Source organism: Scatophagus argus, chromosome 7 (genome assembly GCF_020382885.2).
Source record: "Scatophagus argus isolate fScaArg1 chromosome 7, fScaArg1.pri, whole genome shotgun sequence".
Taxonomy (NCBI): Eukaryota; Metazoa; Chordata; class Actinopteri; family Scatophagidae; genus Scatophagus; species Scatophagus argus.
The window spans coordinates 26,731,922-26,749,631 of record NC_058499.1 but is presented as its reverse complement, the minus strand read 5'-3'; the positions used below and the strand labels follow the sequence as shown (position 1 = coordinate 26,749,631).

Genomic DNA, 17,710 nt, shown 5'->3' with positions numbered 1-17,710 from the left:
GTCTGCTATAGACAGGTGAACAATGCTTTTTCCACTAACCTCATGATGGCTTAACCTCAAAATACTTTGAAACAAAGAACTATAGGTTCATTCACAGGTTCTCTAGACTGGATGAGAGATGAAAGTGACCTTCACATCTTAAGCTAATAAACGTCTTTCTCAAAATATGAGACTTCTTTACTTGTCCTACCTGTGGAGGGACATCATATACATAGTGCTCTCTCCTCTCTCCTCCTTTCTCCTCTCGTTCCCGAGGGAAATTGTAGACATCCTGGTTGGAGCGACCTTCAGTTCGCAGGCTGGCAGGGATGTCATAGATCTCCTGTGGGGACTGACTAACTCCGCCCATGTCTCCATGGTAATGTTTATCAGTCAAGATGGGGGGTGGGATATCGTACACATCTTCCGGAATCGGCGGCTCATCATCATCGTTGAGGTTGTTGTGCAGATAGGGACCAGCAGGGACAATGACTGGTGGCATGAGTTTGGCAAAGTGGGGTGGTACATCATAAGTCTCCTCTTTCACTGGCTGAGCATCAGGAATGTCTTTGCTGACAGAGGGAGGGAAGTCATAGACCTGAAGAGAGAGAGGGAGAAAAACATCCTATATTACATCAAGTGTGTGATTGTATTGTTCATTTTCTAGTGTAATGTGTACTGTATGTATAACAGAGTCAATGATACAGCAGCAATATATTTGTAGTAATTCTGACGTGTTCAGGTGAGCGTACTCCGTCATTTCTGGTTGTTGTGCACTGTGCTACGCATTGCTAACACAATTGCAATCCTGTGTTGCAGATATTAAGTCCTGGATGACCCACAACTTTCTTCTATTGAACTCAGACAAAACTAGGGTTTTACTAATGTAGTTGGTACAAAACATCTTTGACAATCTTTGGCTAATGATATAGCCTTTCATAACGGACTAGCTCCTGCCTCTAGCACTATTGTAAAGAACCTGGGTGTTAGCTTTGAACAAGACTTGTCTTTCAACATACACATAAAACAAATCTTGAGGACTTTGTACTTCCATCTTCGCAACATTGCAAAAATCAAGCAGCTCATCCATGCTTTTGTTACCTCCAGACTGGACTACCGTAACTCTCTTTTGTCAGGATGTCCTAAAAAGTAACTCAGGACTGTGCAGTTCATTCAGAACTCCGCAGCTTGTGTTCTGACTAAAACTAAGAGGCGTAACCACATTTCACCTGTGCTGGCCTTTCTACATTGGCTTCCAGTAAAATTTAGAGTAGAATTTAAGATCCTCCTTCTAACCTACAAAATCATGCATGGTCTGGCACCATCATATATCACTGATCTCACTGATCAAGCTCCTTTTCTGTGGAACCAATTACCAGCCTCAGTTCGGGTGGCAGACACTCTCTCTATGTTAAAGAGAAGACTTAAAACCCTCCTTTTTGACAAAGCCTACAGTTAGGACTGTTCAGGCTCTGCCTGGACCAACCCCTTGTTATGCTGCTACAGGTTTAGATTGCTGGGGGAGATCCTTAGACACCAAGCTTTCAGAACAAGGGGACTCACTCGTTGGAGTGAGTTCCCTCCAATGACAAAATATGTCACTTTCATCACCATGTCCCATTACTGGTACAGCACTAACTCGCCCTCTCCCCTGGAGCTCTTGTGCTCCATCTTTTCTCAGCACTTCAAGAGCATGTTGCTGGATCCAGAATCTCCTACCCGGTCTCCTGAGGCCTGGTACCGCTGCTGGATTCTGAGCCCTCTATGGCCTTGCCTATTGCACTGATAGTGCTGCTGGATCTAGAACCCTCAACGTGGCTTTGCTTGGATCCTGCTGCTCCTGCTCTGCATTGTTCTCTCTATCCTCCCTGTCTCTCCTCTCTCCCTCTCCCTCTTCTCTCTCTCTCCATCTCCCTGTCTCTCCTCTCTCCCCTCTCTTGTCTCTCTCCATCTCCCTGTCTTTCTACTCCCCACTCTCTCCCAGCCGGTCGTAGCAGAAGATCGTCTACACTGAGTCTGGTTCTGCTCGAGGTTTCTGTCTGTTAAAATGAAGTTTTTCCTTGCCACTGTCGCCAAATGCTTTCTCAGTGTGTGATTTTGCCCTGGGACCTGTTTCTCTCTGAATCTCTTATTTTTTTTTTTAATGCGTTGCTCACACCCTCCCGAATCTGACCAGTGATGATATGTTTAGCCGCATGTCATCGCTCCGTCGCTGGCTGTCACGGTGGTGTCCAGAAAACAACGTGGCCTTTATAGATAACTGGGAGACTTTCTGGGGAAAACCTGGCCTCATTAGCAGAGACGGCGTTCATCCCACTTGGGGTGGTGCGGCTCTTATTTCTACCAATATGGCCAAGTTTATTAGACAACCAACACCCTGACAACCCAGGGTCGAGGCCAGGAAGCAGAGTCGCTGTCTTACACACTTCTCTGCTGCTTCTGTAGGACTGCCGCCCTCCGTTAAAATTAGAATAAATAAAAATATAAATTCACACAGTAATACTAAGATTAATAATCCCATAGAAATAGTGTCAGTGCCTCGTCCTCCCATAGTCCAACCAGCACAAAATTTAAGAAGTGTTAATCATAATAACCTCATAAAAATACAAACTAGCAAATATTTAGAGCCAAAAAATAGGACAGTCAGATGTGGATTGTTAAATATACGATCCCTCCACTCTAAATCCCTCCTAGTCAGTGATCTAATTATTGATCATCAGTCTGATATATTCTGCCTCACTGAGACTTGGTTACGGGATGAAGAATATGTTAGTTTAAATGAATCAACTCCATCTGGTTATATTAACTATCATGTTCCTCGAGGCACAGGCCGAGGAGGAGGAGTGGCAGCAATCTACCACTCCAGTCTTCAGATTAACCCCAAACCTAAATCCATCTATAGCTCATTTGAGAGTCTCACTCTCAGTCTGTCTCACCAAAACTGGAAGTCAGAAAAGCCAGTTTTATTAGTTGTTGTGTATCGCCCACCTGCTGCTGCTTACTCAGAGTTCCTGTCTGAGTTTTCTGACTTCTTATCTAGTTTAGTGCTCAGCACAGATAAAGTCATTATAGCAGGTGACTTCAACATTCATATGGATGTTGACTCTGACAGTCTTAAGACAGCCTTTAGTTCACTCTTAGATTCAATAGGTTTCCTTCAGAGAGTGAATGAACCAACACACTGCCACAATCACACACTCGATCTGGTTCTCACCTATGGCCTAGAAACTAAAAACCTGTCAGTTGCCCCTCAAAACCCTCTCCTTTCAGACCATTCGCTTGTAGTTTTTGAACTAACTCTAGAAGACTTTACAGCACACAACAAAAAGGTCTATTACACCAGATGCCTCTCTGAAGATAGTGTAGACAGATTTAGGGATGCAATCCCATCACAGCTCCCCTCAGCTCCATGTACCAGTACAACAGACCGTACTGATTTAAACGTTACTCCTGCAGTAATTGATTCCTTTGTCAACAACACTGCAGCCACGTTGCACACAGTTTTAGATATGGTTGCCCTACTGAGAAAGAAGGTTAGAAATCATAGGAGGCTAGCTCCTTGGTATAATTCAAATTTACGAAAACTTAAACAAACATCAAGACGGATGGAGAGGAAGTGGTACTCCACCAAATCAGCTGAATCCCAGAGAGCCTGGAAAGATAGTCTATTGACATACAAAAAGGCCCTTCGTGAAGCCAGAACTGCCTATTATTCAACATTAATAGAGAAAAACAAGAACAACCCACGTTTTCTCTTTAACACTGTAGCCAGGCTGACCAAGAGTCACAGCTCTGTTGAACCTTGTATTCCTGCAGCTCTTAGCAGTGAAGACTTCATGAGTTTCTTCACCAATAAAATCAATAACATTAGAGAAAAAATCAATAAAGATCTTCCCAGAATAGCCAATATAGTGCCATCTCCAGTAATCTCTTTTAATCCTACTCCATCCCTGGACAGGTTCCTGCCCATAGACCTCCCCGAGCTGACCTCCAGCATTAACAAATCTAACCCAACTACATGTCTCTTAGACCCCATCCCAACTAAGCTCCTCAAGGACGTCTTTCCCTTGATTAGCGTTTCCCTCTTAGATCAGATAAACTTATCCTTAACAACAGGTTATGTACCACAGGCATTTAAAACCGCTGTTATTAGACCTTTACTTAAAAAACCTTCACTTGACCCAGACATCTTAGCAAACTATAGGCCGATATCCAACCTCCCGTTCCTATCTAAAATACTCGAAAGAGTGGTTGCAAATCAGTTGATTGATCACCTACACAGGTACAGTCTCTTTGAGATGTTTCAGTCTGGTTTTAGAGCCCATCACAGCACAGAAACAGCACTGGTTAAAGTCACAAATGACCTCCTCATGGCATCAGACCGGGGGCTTGTCTCCATACTTGTTTTGCTAGATCTCAGTGCTGCTTTCGACACTGTAGATCACAGCATTTTATTACACAGATTAGAACATGAGACTAGGATCACAGGGACTGCGCTATGCTGGTTCAAATCATATTTAACAGATAGATTTCACTTTGCTCAAGTTAATAATGTTTCCTCTTCATATATAAGGGTTAGCCTCGGTGTTCCACAAGGTTCAGTGCTTGGGCCGATCCTGTTCACCTTATACATGCTCCCTCTAGGAAATATTATTCAGAAACATGACATAAACTTTCATTGTTATGCTGATGACACTCAGCTGTACTTATCCTTAAAGCCTGAAGAAACAGAGCCGTTAGCCAGACTCCAGGCATGTCTTAAGGACATAAAGGACTGGATGACCTCCAATTTTTTATTATTAAACTCAGACAAAACTGAGATCATTATTCTAGGCCCCAAACACCTTAGAAATAGAATAGCTGATAATATACTCTCTCTGGACGGCATTACTTTGGCCTCCAGTACGACTGCAAGGAACCTCGGCGTTATCTTTGATCAAGACGTGTCATTTATTCATCACATTAAACAGACCTCTAAGACCGCCTTCTTTCACCTCCGTAATATCGCTAAGATTAGGAGCGTCCTCTCTCAGAGTGATGCTGAAAAACTTGTTCATGCTTTTGTTACTTCTAGGCTGGACTACTGCAACTCACTATTGTCAGGATGTCCAAATTATTCTATTAATAACCTGCAGCTGATCCAAAATGCAGCAGCTAGAGTTTTAACAGGAATCAGTAAAAGGGATCATATCTCCCCCATCTTAGCTTCTCTTCACTGGCTTCCGGTAAAATTCAGAATAGACTTTAAAATTCTCCTACTTACATATAAGGCCCTAAATGGACTAGCCCCATCATACCTGCAGGATCTAATAGTCCCATATACTTCCAATAGATCACTCAGATCACAGAGTGCAGGTTTACTTACAGTTCCCAGAATTTATAAAAGTAGAACGGGAGGACGAGCCTTTAGCTATCAGGCACCCCTGCTGTGGAACCAGTTGCCAATCTGGGTTCGACAGGCAGACACCACCTCTACTTTTAAGACTAAACTTAAAACCTTTCTGTTTAGTAAAGCATATAGTTAGCACCAAATAAAGTGTGTAGGGCTGGTAGGCATAGTTTCACTCACCTCATGATATATAGCCACAGGTAGAATAGGTCTGACTAACTGTTAATCTTTAAATCTCTATCATAGCTAAGCTGCTATAGGCCTACGCTGCCGGGGGACACAAACATGATCCACCAAGCAGTTTCCCCTCCTCCTTCTCCTCTTCTATCCTCTCCCCTCGTCAGATTAACATGCAGTTCATTATTTTATGTCACTAACTGTGTGTCCAGTGCTCCTCGTAGTCTTGTGTCTCTCCCTCCCTCCCTCTCTCTCTCTCTCTCTCTCTCTCTGTATCTTTCTGCAGGTATCTCTCCATCCAGATCTTCAAGTTGAACTGTAGCCGGCTCTATGACCAACCCAATGTGTATTGTTGACATCTGCCTGTCATTCCTCTATGTACCGACTATGGGCGGGGTGGTTCTCCCTACGGGCCGAAATCGAACTGATATGATAGTGATTCTCAACATCACATAAAAAAAAAGAATACATGAATGTTACAGCAGTTCATTATAATTTTCATTACTATAATTTTCTTATAACTTGTGAAATGTTAAAATCATATTGAGGTGGTAGCAAAAGTGAAACTAAACAGTTGAGATTTTGTTTTGCTTATCTTTTTAGTAATGTCATTTCTCATGTTGTTAATTGCTTTCCTGCCTGTACAACATCCATTGCACGTCTGCCCGTCCTGGGTGAGGGATCCCTCCTCTGTTGCTCACCCTGAGGTTTCTTCCATTTTTTCCTGTTAAAGGTTTTTCTGGGAGTTTTTCCTTAGTCGATGTGAGGGTCGAAGGGCAGAGGATGTTGCTGATGTTATGTTAAGCCCTTTGAGACAAACTGCTTGTAAAAATGGGCTATACAAATAAAGTTGACTTGACTTGACTTGACACAAGTATCTTGAGATAACTCTCTTATGAATTGCCACTTTAAATAAAACTGAATTGAATTTAACTGAATTGAATAGCATGTAGTATATTACATAAAGTATGTGTAAATAATTAATTAATTATTATTCTAATTAATTTTATTGCAACCTCTGGAGAAGCGGCTTGTGATTGGAAGGTCGCTGGTTCAATTCCCCCACCGGACGGGCAGGAAAAATTTGAGTGTGGTGGAGTGATAATGTCCCCACCCCCCATTAGCTGGCTGATGTGCCCTTGAGCAAGGCACTTAACCCCCAATATATGCCCCCCGGGCGCTTGATGCAGCCCACTGCTCCTGTGTGTTTCACTGCATGTTGCATGTTGCATGTGTGTGTGTGTGTTTCAATCAGTGTGTGTTTCAATCAGTGATGGGTTAAATGCAAAGAAGTAATTTCCCAGCTTGGGATTAATAAAGTAACTTAAATGAAAAAAAAAAAAAAAATAATAATTAATTAAAAGATCATAAACCTTGTGTCTCTGTGTGTGTGACCTTGTGGGTCCACTCTTGCCTCAAGTTAAACTTAACACAAGGACTATTTCACGCTGTCCCTGAAAGTCACAGTAAAGTAAAGTTTTCGTTTTACAGATATATAGTAAATGGACTGTACTTATATAGTGCTCTTCTAGCCTGACTGACCACTCAAAGCACTTTACAATACGAGCCAGCATTTGCCCATTCACACAAACATTCACACACTGATGGTGGAGAATACTATTCCAAAGTGCCACCTAATAACCACACACTCAAACACTCATACACCAGTTGTGCAGTCATTGGGAGCAATTAGAGGTTCAGTCTCTTGCCCAAGGACAATTCAACATGTAGACCACAGGGGGCAGGTATTAAACCACCAACCTTCTGACTGATGGTGGACAAACCACTCTGTTATAGCTGTCCATTATGTTCTAAACAATGTGTTCAAAATAAAACAAACAAAATTAATTTAAGGTGGTAAGATTTACTACACATACACATATCCTTACCATCTGCTGTGTATTCTTATCTGTATTTGCTGGGGTATCATATATATCTTGACCACTAGAGGGCCCCTTTACCACCATAGGAGGGGTGTCATAGACCTGAATACAGAGAAAAAGAAAAACGTAAAAAAAAACATGTTGTTATACACGTCACACTGGAAACACACATTAAAATGCATCTATCAGTGCAATGAAATATTGTAATGTAGAAAATACAGCATATATAGGGAAGGCCTATACCTCACATAGGACTCATGTTTAAGCAGTGGTCATTATGAAGTAAATCTGTTTTTCTGCAGGATTTGAATCACCTACATTGGAAATGTTCTTATGACATATTTAAGACTTTTGTTAATTAAATTTAAGAATTTTTAACACATTGCAGATAGTCTGTATTATCAAGGATCAGGGATCAAGGGTGTCTTTATTACACCCTTGGGCCAATCTGTAATACAGACAGAAGTCTACACACAATCAACTTCAGCTGGACACATAAACAAGTTAAAACACAATGAAATGACAACATAAAAATGTAAAAGGCATCACTGAACAGAATAAGGCTGCCTTCAGGAGCGGTGACGAGAAGAAAATGAAGAGGATATAGACAGAATTGAGGGAAAAAAATCCATGAGGGCAAGGAAAGTTACAGGAGGAAGCTGGAGAGTAAACTTGCTCAGAACAACATGAGAGACATGTGGAGTGACATGAGCACCATCACTGGCCATGGAAAAAAGACTGATCAGGTGATGGATGGAGACCTGAATGAGGCTTCTCAGCTGGGTGTGGGCTTTCAGCACATAATGGGGGTTGGAGGGTCACAGCTTCGCCAATTGATTCCCCCCGGACTGGCAGGAAAAAATTTGGGTGTGGTGGAGTGATTAATCAATCCCCCCCCATTAGCCAGCTGATGCAAGGCACTTAACCTCCCCAAAAATTGGAAAATTGGGTACTGGAGTGATTATTGTGGACAGTTACAACAGCTACAAGTACCTGGGCGTCCACATAGACACCAAGCTGGACTGGTCCAAACTGTACTTTCTCAGGAGACTGAGGTTTTTCAATGTTTGAAAGAAAATTATGTTTTATCACTCAGTGGTAGCCAGCGTCATCTTCTACGCTGTAATGTGCTGGGGTGGCAGGGTGATGACAGCCGATGCCAATTGACTCAAGTTTATCAGGAAAGCTGGTTCTGGAGTGCCCAGAGAGGACCCACGCAGGCATGGGGAGAACATGCAAACCCACCTGACTTTCAGGCGACAGTGCTGACCACTGCACCATCGTGTTACCCCTCAATTCTTACTATCATATGCAATGCGATTTCCCAATATCATGTGCACTGTCAGTTTGCAATATCATGTGCAATACTGCCTGTCTCTTTATCTCTGTTACTTTGTTATTTCGTATAAATGCTGTTACTTTACTTTACTTTACTGGTTCTGATTTATTATTCTGTAGACTGTTTTCACTTGCATCTTACCGCACTTCTCACTTTTTTTTAATATACTTTTTAATCTTATACTTTACATTTGTTATTTCCACCATTTTATTTATATATTTATTATTTTACTATTATTTTTCAGTAATAACTAGGATCAGTGTGTGACAAGTCAAAAAAAGGTGAGGTGAAGAAGCATCAGAAAAAAGAAACGAAAAAACGAGATGAAGAGGGGACAAAGAGCATACAGGAATTTGATTCAGTGTGGTTTTGGTCATGTGAGCACCAGCCCATGAGACAGTGAGCTTGGTGAGGAAATGTTCATGTCTGAATTCAGTCAGAAATATTGGAACTGTAGATAATGATAATTTGTAATTATATGGTATCATAAAATAATGCTTTAAAGATATTCTAATCAAAATAGTATATACAAAGAATCAAGAAACACATCCAAACACATATTAAAAAATGCTTAACTTAGACATATTCATTTGACGTGATGTAGAGTACTTATAGTATAGTATATAGTATACTTATAAGTATATAGTATTTATGTGGAATTGAAAATATTAAACCACCACAATCACAACAAATCAAAATAATGATGCTGACTGCTTCCCTGTATTACTAGCATTTTATCTAATGTTTTGTACAATGTATCTGTGCACAGTATTTAAAGAATTTAAATGGGAATGTTGATTATTTTTTATGAACACATTTGCATATGGATACACTTTTGTAAAAGCAGCATACCCAAAGCTATGCAAACCAATCAATCAGTCTCATCAGAATTTGGTGGGTCTTCATGTAGTACTGATAAATATGTGATTAATCAGACACCCAGCAGTCAGACCTGTGTATTGTGCTGCTGACGAGTAGGCGGCACATCGTATATGTCCTGTTGGGTTGGAGGCTGATGTCTGGGTGGGATGTCATACTCGTCCTGCTCTGGTTTCACTGTGTCATACACATACACCTGTCCAACTCGAGTAGGAACAACCACCTGTGCACAGTAACATACAGAGGCAGGTGAGAGTCAAGGATAACACACTCATAAATTGTCATACTAAAAACATCTATATTTATATATAAATCTATATATACAGATTTTTTTGTTAAAAACTTACTAATCGTATTTGCAGACAGAAAAGCAAACATTTATTAACAGAAAAACATCACAACTAAGATTAAACTGTTAATCTTAAATTTTAAATCACCTTCTATAAAAAGAAAAAAGCGACCTTTGACTAAGCACTTCTTACTTCTTCACACTGAATGAGCAGGAACTGCATGTATAACAGCTCTTGTCGTAGTTGTCGTGGGAACCAGGCTGCCCTATTGGGTGCCTGTTCGGTATTATACGGTTGTATTGTAGGGTTAACCAGCCACTGGAAAAACTGATGTGGCATACAACACACAAACACAAACACAGACGAACAAGCATGCACACACACACACAGAACAAAAGTAGCACAGCTAGCTCTCTTAGTACCCTTTTTCATCATTCCATCTTCTCTCTCTGTCCTGTTGACTCCATAATATGTCTGTCATGCCACATATACAAAAGTATTTGGATACACCTCTTAATTGTTGAATACAGGTGTGCTATGGGGCTGTTTTTCAGGAGTTAGACTTGGCCCCTTACATCCAGTGAAGGGAAATTGTAATGCTTCAGCATGTGAAGACATTTTGGACAATGCTATGCTTCCAACTTTGTGATAACGTTGTGGCCCACACAGAGCCCTGGCCTCAATTCCATCCAACACCTATAGGATGAACAGGAATAGCGAGCCAACAGTGCCTGACCTTACAAATGCTCTGCTGCATGTATCAGCAAAAGAATCCCACAGAAACACTCTGCAATCTTGTGGAAAACCTTCCCAGAAGAGTGGCTGTGACAGCTGCAAAGCTGTGGATGTGTTTAGTATGCAATATTTTTGTCTATGTAGTGCATTGTTATTACCACCACAAGATGGTGTAACCAGGCAAAACTGTATCTTAATAGCTAGTGGCTCATCACCAACATTGCATTTAAAATCTATATTCTTTGCGTTATAAGCCCTCAGTAGTTTAGTAGTAGTGAACATTAACTTGAATTAAGACACTTATTTTGATTCATTAGTAATAGTTGTAGGATTTTTGGATTGTAAATGCTATTGAGACTAAGCTGTTTTTTTCTTTGTGGGTTAACTATTGATGCACAATTTTCACAATGATGTAGAAGGACAGTAAATGCAAAGTGCAATAGTAGCAAAAAGGGAGTCACTGCAGAAACAATTCAACAGCCTGCATCAAAAAATGCCAAATGTGTAATGTTACATGGAGTGACTGATTTAAAGCTATCTGCTCCTCAAACTTCAATAGCATGTTTGCATAAACTTGTGTTATTTTCTCTTTTACAGAGATGCTCTTTTTTTAAGTCAACATATAAGCTAATATATAAGCAAGATAACTTTCCTGAAAAGAAAAATTTTGCAAGGTACAAAATCTTGAATAAATTTCATCAAATGAGCCCCAAAAATATCATAGAATTATGGATTATAAAATACTGTAATATACTATTTTCTTGCAAATGTAATTGATGTCTAAATTGATTCCAAACACTCTACATCAGTTTTAGACCTAGTATCCCATATCTGTTTGTCAAATTATTGTGGAGTCATGCTCAGCTCCACCTGTGATGAATGTAAGCTCTCTGATTATGATAATAATAATAATAATGATAATGCATGTTATTTACATGTTATTTGTAGACACTCAAGTTCACCTTACATCATTAATCATAAAAACAGACACAATATTAGCAACAATAAGAGACAATGCAGTTGTGGTCAGAGGGAGTAGGCTAGTCTAAACAGATGGGTTTTGAGTTTGGATTTGAAATGTGGGAGTGAGTCAGTGTTCCGGAGGTCAGGTGGAGTTCCAGAGCTGTTTGCAGCTGGCAGCAAGATGGGCGGGGGGGGGGGGGGGGGGGGGGGGGGGGTGCAGTGAAATGGAGAGAGAGGGAGAATCTGAGGGTGTGGTAGGGTGAGGAAATATGGAGGAGGTCAGAGAGATATGGAGGGGTGAGGTTGTGGATGGCTTTAAAGGTGAGGAGAAGTATTTTATAGTTGATGCAGTGTATGATGGGGAGCTGGTGGAGCTGTTGTAAAATGGGTGTGATGTCATGGGTGGAGGAAGTACGTATGATGATACGGGTGGCTGAATTTTGGACCAGTTGTAGTTTATGAGGATTTTTTTGTGGGAGGCCAAACAGAAGGGAGTTGCAATAGTCTAAATGGGAGGTGAGTAGTATGTGAACAAGAATGGCAGTGGAGTGAAGAGTGAGGGAAGGATGGAGATGGTTGATGTAGCCGGAATTTGCAATGGAAGGAGGAGGACCGGGTGACACTATTGATGTGGGAGATGAAGGAGAGTGCTGTCGAGGATGATCCCCAGACTCATTACCTGAGGGGAGGGGGAGACCGAGAAGTTATTGATGGGAATAGAGAAGTTAGGGACTTTGTTTAATGTGGATTTTGTGCCTGTCAGGAGAAGTTCTGTTTTATTGCTGTTTAATCTGAGGAAGTGAACCAGGAGGCAATTGGTAAGGGAGGGAGGAAGGTGGGAGTGTGGAGTTGGGTGTGGTTGAAAGGTAGAGTTGGGTGTCATCCATGTAGTAGTGAAAGTGGATTTGATGTTTGTGGAAAATGTAACGGAGGGGGAGAAGGTAAATTATGAACAGCAAGGGCAGGACAGCCCCTGAGGGGCAGGACAGAGCCCTGGAGAAGTGCTGTTTCAGTGCTATGGAGGGGATGGAAACCAGATATCTGTTAAGCTTCCCCACTGTCAGAGGTTTGTTGTGTGTGAGACGGACAGCGACAATGATAAAACCAACCATTTGAGAGTCTGTACTGATTTGCCTCGGCCTCCTCACTGTCCTTCGGCCTTTAACGCATCGGCCTTGTAATATTGTATATTCTTCTTTGCCACACAATGGCAGAATAGAGAGACCGGAGACCTTAATGAAAGGTAAAATCAAGGTGTAAGTGTACCCAGCCCGGTTACCGGGGAAGGGGTTAAAGGACTATTTGCCTGTTTGTTTCTTCTGCCTCTGCCTCCCCCTTTGGATTTGTTTGCCATGAGAACTTACTATCGTTTACTGAACCCCTTTTTGCAGTAAACCGTGTTTGTTTGAAACCCAAACTGTTTTTCGAGTCGTGCTATTGAGTCGTGCTTTTGGAGTTCCAGTCGTAACAGTTCAGTTATTGGACTTCTGTGCTAGTCACAGTTTGTCCATAACTAACAACATGTTCGAACACAAGGGTGTCCACAAGATCGATGATCAACTTTGTAGTCGTATCAGCGGATCTGCGGCCGAATGTTCTTTGACTGCTTTGACTGCATCCCGGGGGTGGTGGGGGACGTGGAGTCCAAGTGGGCCATGTTCCGCATTGTCTTTGCAGAGGCGGCTGTTCGCAGCTGCGGTCAGAAGGTCTCGGGTGCTAATAGTGGCAGCAATCCTCAAGCAGAAGAAGGAGTCCTACAGGGCATGGCTGGCATGTAGGCAGCTGACAGCTACCAGCAGGCCAGACGATGCATGGCTTGGGCAGTCATGGAAGTAAACTGAGGTAGATAGTTGGGCAGTGGAAGGAAGACTTCGAGGATCTCCTTAGTTAGACCCACACATTCCTTGGAGGAAACAGAGCCGGGGGACTCGGGGAAAGGTATCACTTGGGTGGAAGTCGCTGAGGCAGTTAAACAGCTCTGCAGCGGCAGTGCCCACAGGGTTGGATGAGATCTCTGGATTGCATTGGCAACACCTGGAAAGTCTATGCCAGGGTGCTAGAAAGGAGAGTCCGTCCGTTAGTCAAAACTTAGAGGAACAATGCGGTTGTCTTGGCGGTTGTGGGATACTGGATCAGTTCTACGGCCTTGCAAGGGTACTAGAGGGGTCATGGGAGTGGCAGAGGGTGTCAGCTTCAGTGGCCTTAGGATTCCATCTCTTCTTTTTGAGGATGATGTGGTCCTATTGGCAGTGGTATCCAGTTCGTACTGGGGCGGTTTACAGATTTTAAATCTGAGGCCATGTTTCTCAACCAGAAAAGATTGCCCACTCTGGGTTGGAGGAGAGTTGCTGCCCCAAGTGGAGGAGTTTAAGTATCTCGGGGTCTCGCTCTCAATTTACCCGTCAATCTATGTTCCAACCCTCACCTATGGTCATTACATGTGGATTAGCCTTATAATGCACCCTCTATATGCCCTAATTCAACCACAAATGGTCAGCGTTCCTGTAAATTTACAACCATTTCCTTCTCTTGTTTTTTGTTTTCATAAATCCTAATTTATGATTAGAAAGTTGCAAATGCCCATCTGAAGGTCCTCTTTGTGCCAGTGCCACTGTTATAAATGAGGTTTCTGTAAGTATGTATGTGGGACAGTTTATATACATTACAGCTATGATTGTTTGTGCAAAGTAGCTCCAAAAAAGCAGCGAGGTAGACTATTCTGAATAAACTGGACGTGTTTCTGGAAAGAGATGTTTCTCACAAACCAGCAAGACAAAGAAGTAAAACAAGGACAGCAGCTTAATGGGAAAAGAATGAATGAGTGAGAGCTGGATTCACAGCCTGTGAATATCATACCAGCTATGTGGAGCACATAGCAACACAAACACTCAAAAAGGAACGAAGAAGCAGTGCAGAGGCCTTAACAAATTGCGTCTCCAAGACAGCACAAACACACTCTATCCTCAATTGAACTGAATTCCAAAACCAAATGGCATGGCTGGTGTGTGTGCTTAGACTGGCTGTCTGGCAACTTTGGCAAAATCCAGATGGTCATCTTTACCTCAGGAGGACTTTGTTAAAAAAGTATTTATTTGTTAGGGTGTTATCATATCATGCATTTGTTACAGTTACAAAACACATTAGGTATATTGTGGATATGTGGCATATTGTGGAATTTGCTTTGACTATGACTGTAGGAGCAGTCAGTCAATCAACATACATTCACTCTTTTTGTAATGTCGCAATATGATCTTTTATTTCTTCTCAGTACAGCAAAATAATCAACAGCAAAACAAATAAAAAATCATATTAAACAGAAAACTTGCTTCATTTTGAAGTGCAGTTGAAAATTGTTTGCCCTTTCGCTCTCTAGCCAAACACAACACCACCTGTCCTCAGTTGATTTCTATAGAGGTTACGCTCCTCTGACATCATCATTTTATTTCAGTCATATCACGTCAGCATAATCAAGAGTATATCATCATGATTTGATATGTAAGTGGCAGCATGATTATAAATTACTCACATTATTATAATAAATATGATATGGTTTGGATAAAACAAATCAATGGCTTCAGGTGGTCCCTAATTGACCGGTATAGGGCAATTGATACATTCATACAGTGAAGCACACACTCCTTTATAGTCCTTACAGTCCTTTATAACAATATTCAAGATTGTCCATAGAATTTCAAAAATAAGTCAAAAATAATCTAGTTAATTCCAATAGTCCACTTTGTGAAACAAGTTCATAAAAGTTCAAGAAAAGTTCAAAGCAGATCCTCGTTTGAGAAAACAAGAAAAGGAGAGAAAAAAGGTTAAACTAAAGTCCTTTCAGGCGTCAAGAAATAAAAAAAAGGGCATAGGTCAGACCTGTCTCATCAGTCATGTCTTGTAGAAGGCACAGCTTTGTGATGGGCCTTTCCAAGGTGCCATTTTGTGTCCTGATCTTGACCTGATGTATATGTCCTCTTTTGTCAGGGAAGATTTCTGTAATTTTGCCCATGGGCCAGGAGTTGCTTGGTGAGCTTTCATCAATGATCAGCACTATGTCTCCATGTTTTAGATTCTTTTAAACCTTATTCCATTTCTGTCTCTCTTGTAGCAATGGGACGTACTCTCGTGTCCAGCATTTCCAAAAGAGATAAGCTATGTATTGGGTCTGTTTCCATCTTCTTCTGAAATAGGTATCACCAAGAGTCCAGGTGGAGTAGGCATTTGCTTCATTTGAAGCAGATGGTTGGGTGTGAAGGGTTCTGGATCTTTCACATCCTGAGATAAGATGGGCCGGTCATTCATGATCGCCTCTACCTTACATAAAGCTGTAGAGAATCTTTTCCCATACACCTCCATGATGAGGACCGTAGGGAGGATTGAATGTTCATTTGATACATTCAGCACGAATCAAATGCTGAATTTTACTGAGGTTAAGGTGAGTAAGTGCTTCTCGAAGCTCCCGTTCTGTTTCAACGAAATTAGTATCATTGTCAGAAACAATCTCCTTCACTTGGCCTTGTCTGCAGATAAATCGTTGGAGTGCAGAAATGCAGGAGTCTGTATCCATTGAGTACACCATCTCTAGGTGTACAGCTCTGCTTGCGAGCCATGTAAACAAGGCTCCATAACTCTCTACTGTGCCATGCTTGACTTCTATGGGACCAAAGTAGTCCAGTCCAGTATGAGTATATGAGTAAAGGGTGGCACGTCAGGCGTTATCCTGTGTAGAGGTAGGTCGGACATTTTTTGTGAACATTACTGTGCCATGCCATCTCCTGCAGAGTACACAGTTCTGTGTTATCTTTCTCACAGCAGAGTTTGCTCTAATGATCCAGTATTTTGTTCTGAGTTTTGCGATCATTGGATTTCTTCTACAATGACCCACCAAGGCGTGGATATGGTGTAGGAGTATCTTTGACAGGTGGTTGCCTTGGGCAGAATGGCAGGATGTTTGGTTTCCTCTGGCATTACCAGCTTACTTAGTCTGCCTCCAACTCTCAGGATTCCATTCTGGAGGATGGGATCTAGTTTATAGATCCTACTGTTTCTCTTTAAAGGAAAGTCATTTTGTAGAGAAGTTACCTCATCTTGGAAGGATTGTTGTTGGACATAAGACACGAGTGATTGCTCAGCCTTGGCTAGATCCTCCACAGGCAACTGTGGGTCCGAGTCACTAATTTTCTTTTTTAAGTTCAACTGTCCAGTCTTTATGTGGCGCCATTGGGATTTGTATGTCAGATCCCGAATAGTGGATACTCTGTTAGTTATGTAGATTGGAAATCACTTTTGAATGCATTTTAAGACTGCAGTGCTGTCAGTCCAAAAAAAGAAGAGAGTCTCCGCGGGTTAACTCGAGCTCTCTCCTCAGCATCCTGTCCATCCTAGCAGCAAGGACTGCGCTGGCAATTTCACCACCTTTGTCACCGTCTTTAAAGGTGCAACTCTTGCCTTCCCAATCAAAAACACAGTGTGAGGTAGTCCAACATCACTAGTCAGTTTCAGATACCTGACTGTCCCATAACTTCGCTCACTTGCATTGCAGAAGTGGTGCATCTGTGCTCCAGTAGCTTTAAAATCTGGTGGCCTAAGGCATCTCCTGATTCTTAGGCTGGAGATCAGGTTAAGATCTTTTCTTCTGCCCACTCCTTCCGTTTATCTGTGTAAGCGGTTAGTATTGATTCTTCCCATCCACAATTTAGCTTGCACAGGTCCTGCAGTATTCCTTTCCTGGTCAGCATGACTGGTGCTAGGATCCCAAGAGGATCGTATACTGAGTTTAACACAGACAAAATATTTTTGCGGGTGACTGATGGTTGTTTTGGGGTGATCAAGAAGAAGAACATGTCTGACTCAATGTCCCATTGCCAAAAGCTCTTTTTATGGGTAGTTTATCTTTGTCGAGGTCTAGATCTTTGACCTCTTTTGCTCTCTCTTTAGTTGGAACTGAGGCAAGGTCTGCACGACTGTTACTGGTCCATTTAGTGAGCTTAAATCCACCTGTGGCGCATACTGATCTGAGCTCTTTGCTTGGCTCTCATTTGGGACAGATTTCAGACAGTCGTTTACATAAAAGTTGTGT

The 17,710-nt window shown here is 41.8% G+C and overlaps 1 protein-coding gene across 5 annotated transcripts in view; it reads right to left on the bottom strand.

Annotated features, from left to right (window-relative positions):
* bcar1 (BCAR1 scaffold protein, Cas family member) overlaps positions 1–17,710 on the bottom strand; it is a 96,507-nt gene that overhangs the window by 4,660 nt on the left and 74,137 nt on the right. For all 5 annotated transcript variants that reach the window (XM_046394499.1, XM_046394495.1, XM_046394498.1 and 2 more), the window contains 3 exons: positions 9,720–9,869; positions 7,435–7,530; positions 191–577 (listed from right to left, as the gene is read on the bottom strand). In XM_046394499.1, the coding sequence (XP_046250455.1) occupies positions 191–577; positions 7,435–7,530; positions 9,720–9,869 (633 nt within the window). The remainder of the gene's footprint in view (positions 1–190; positions 578–7,434; positions 7,531–9,719; positions 9,870–17,710) is intronic.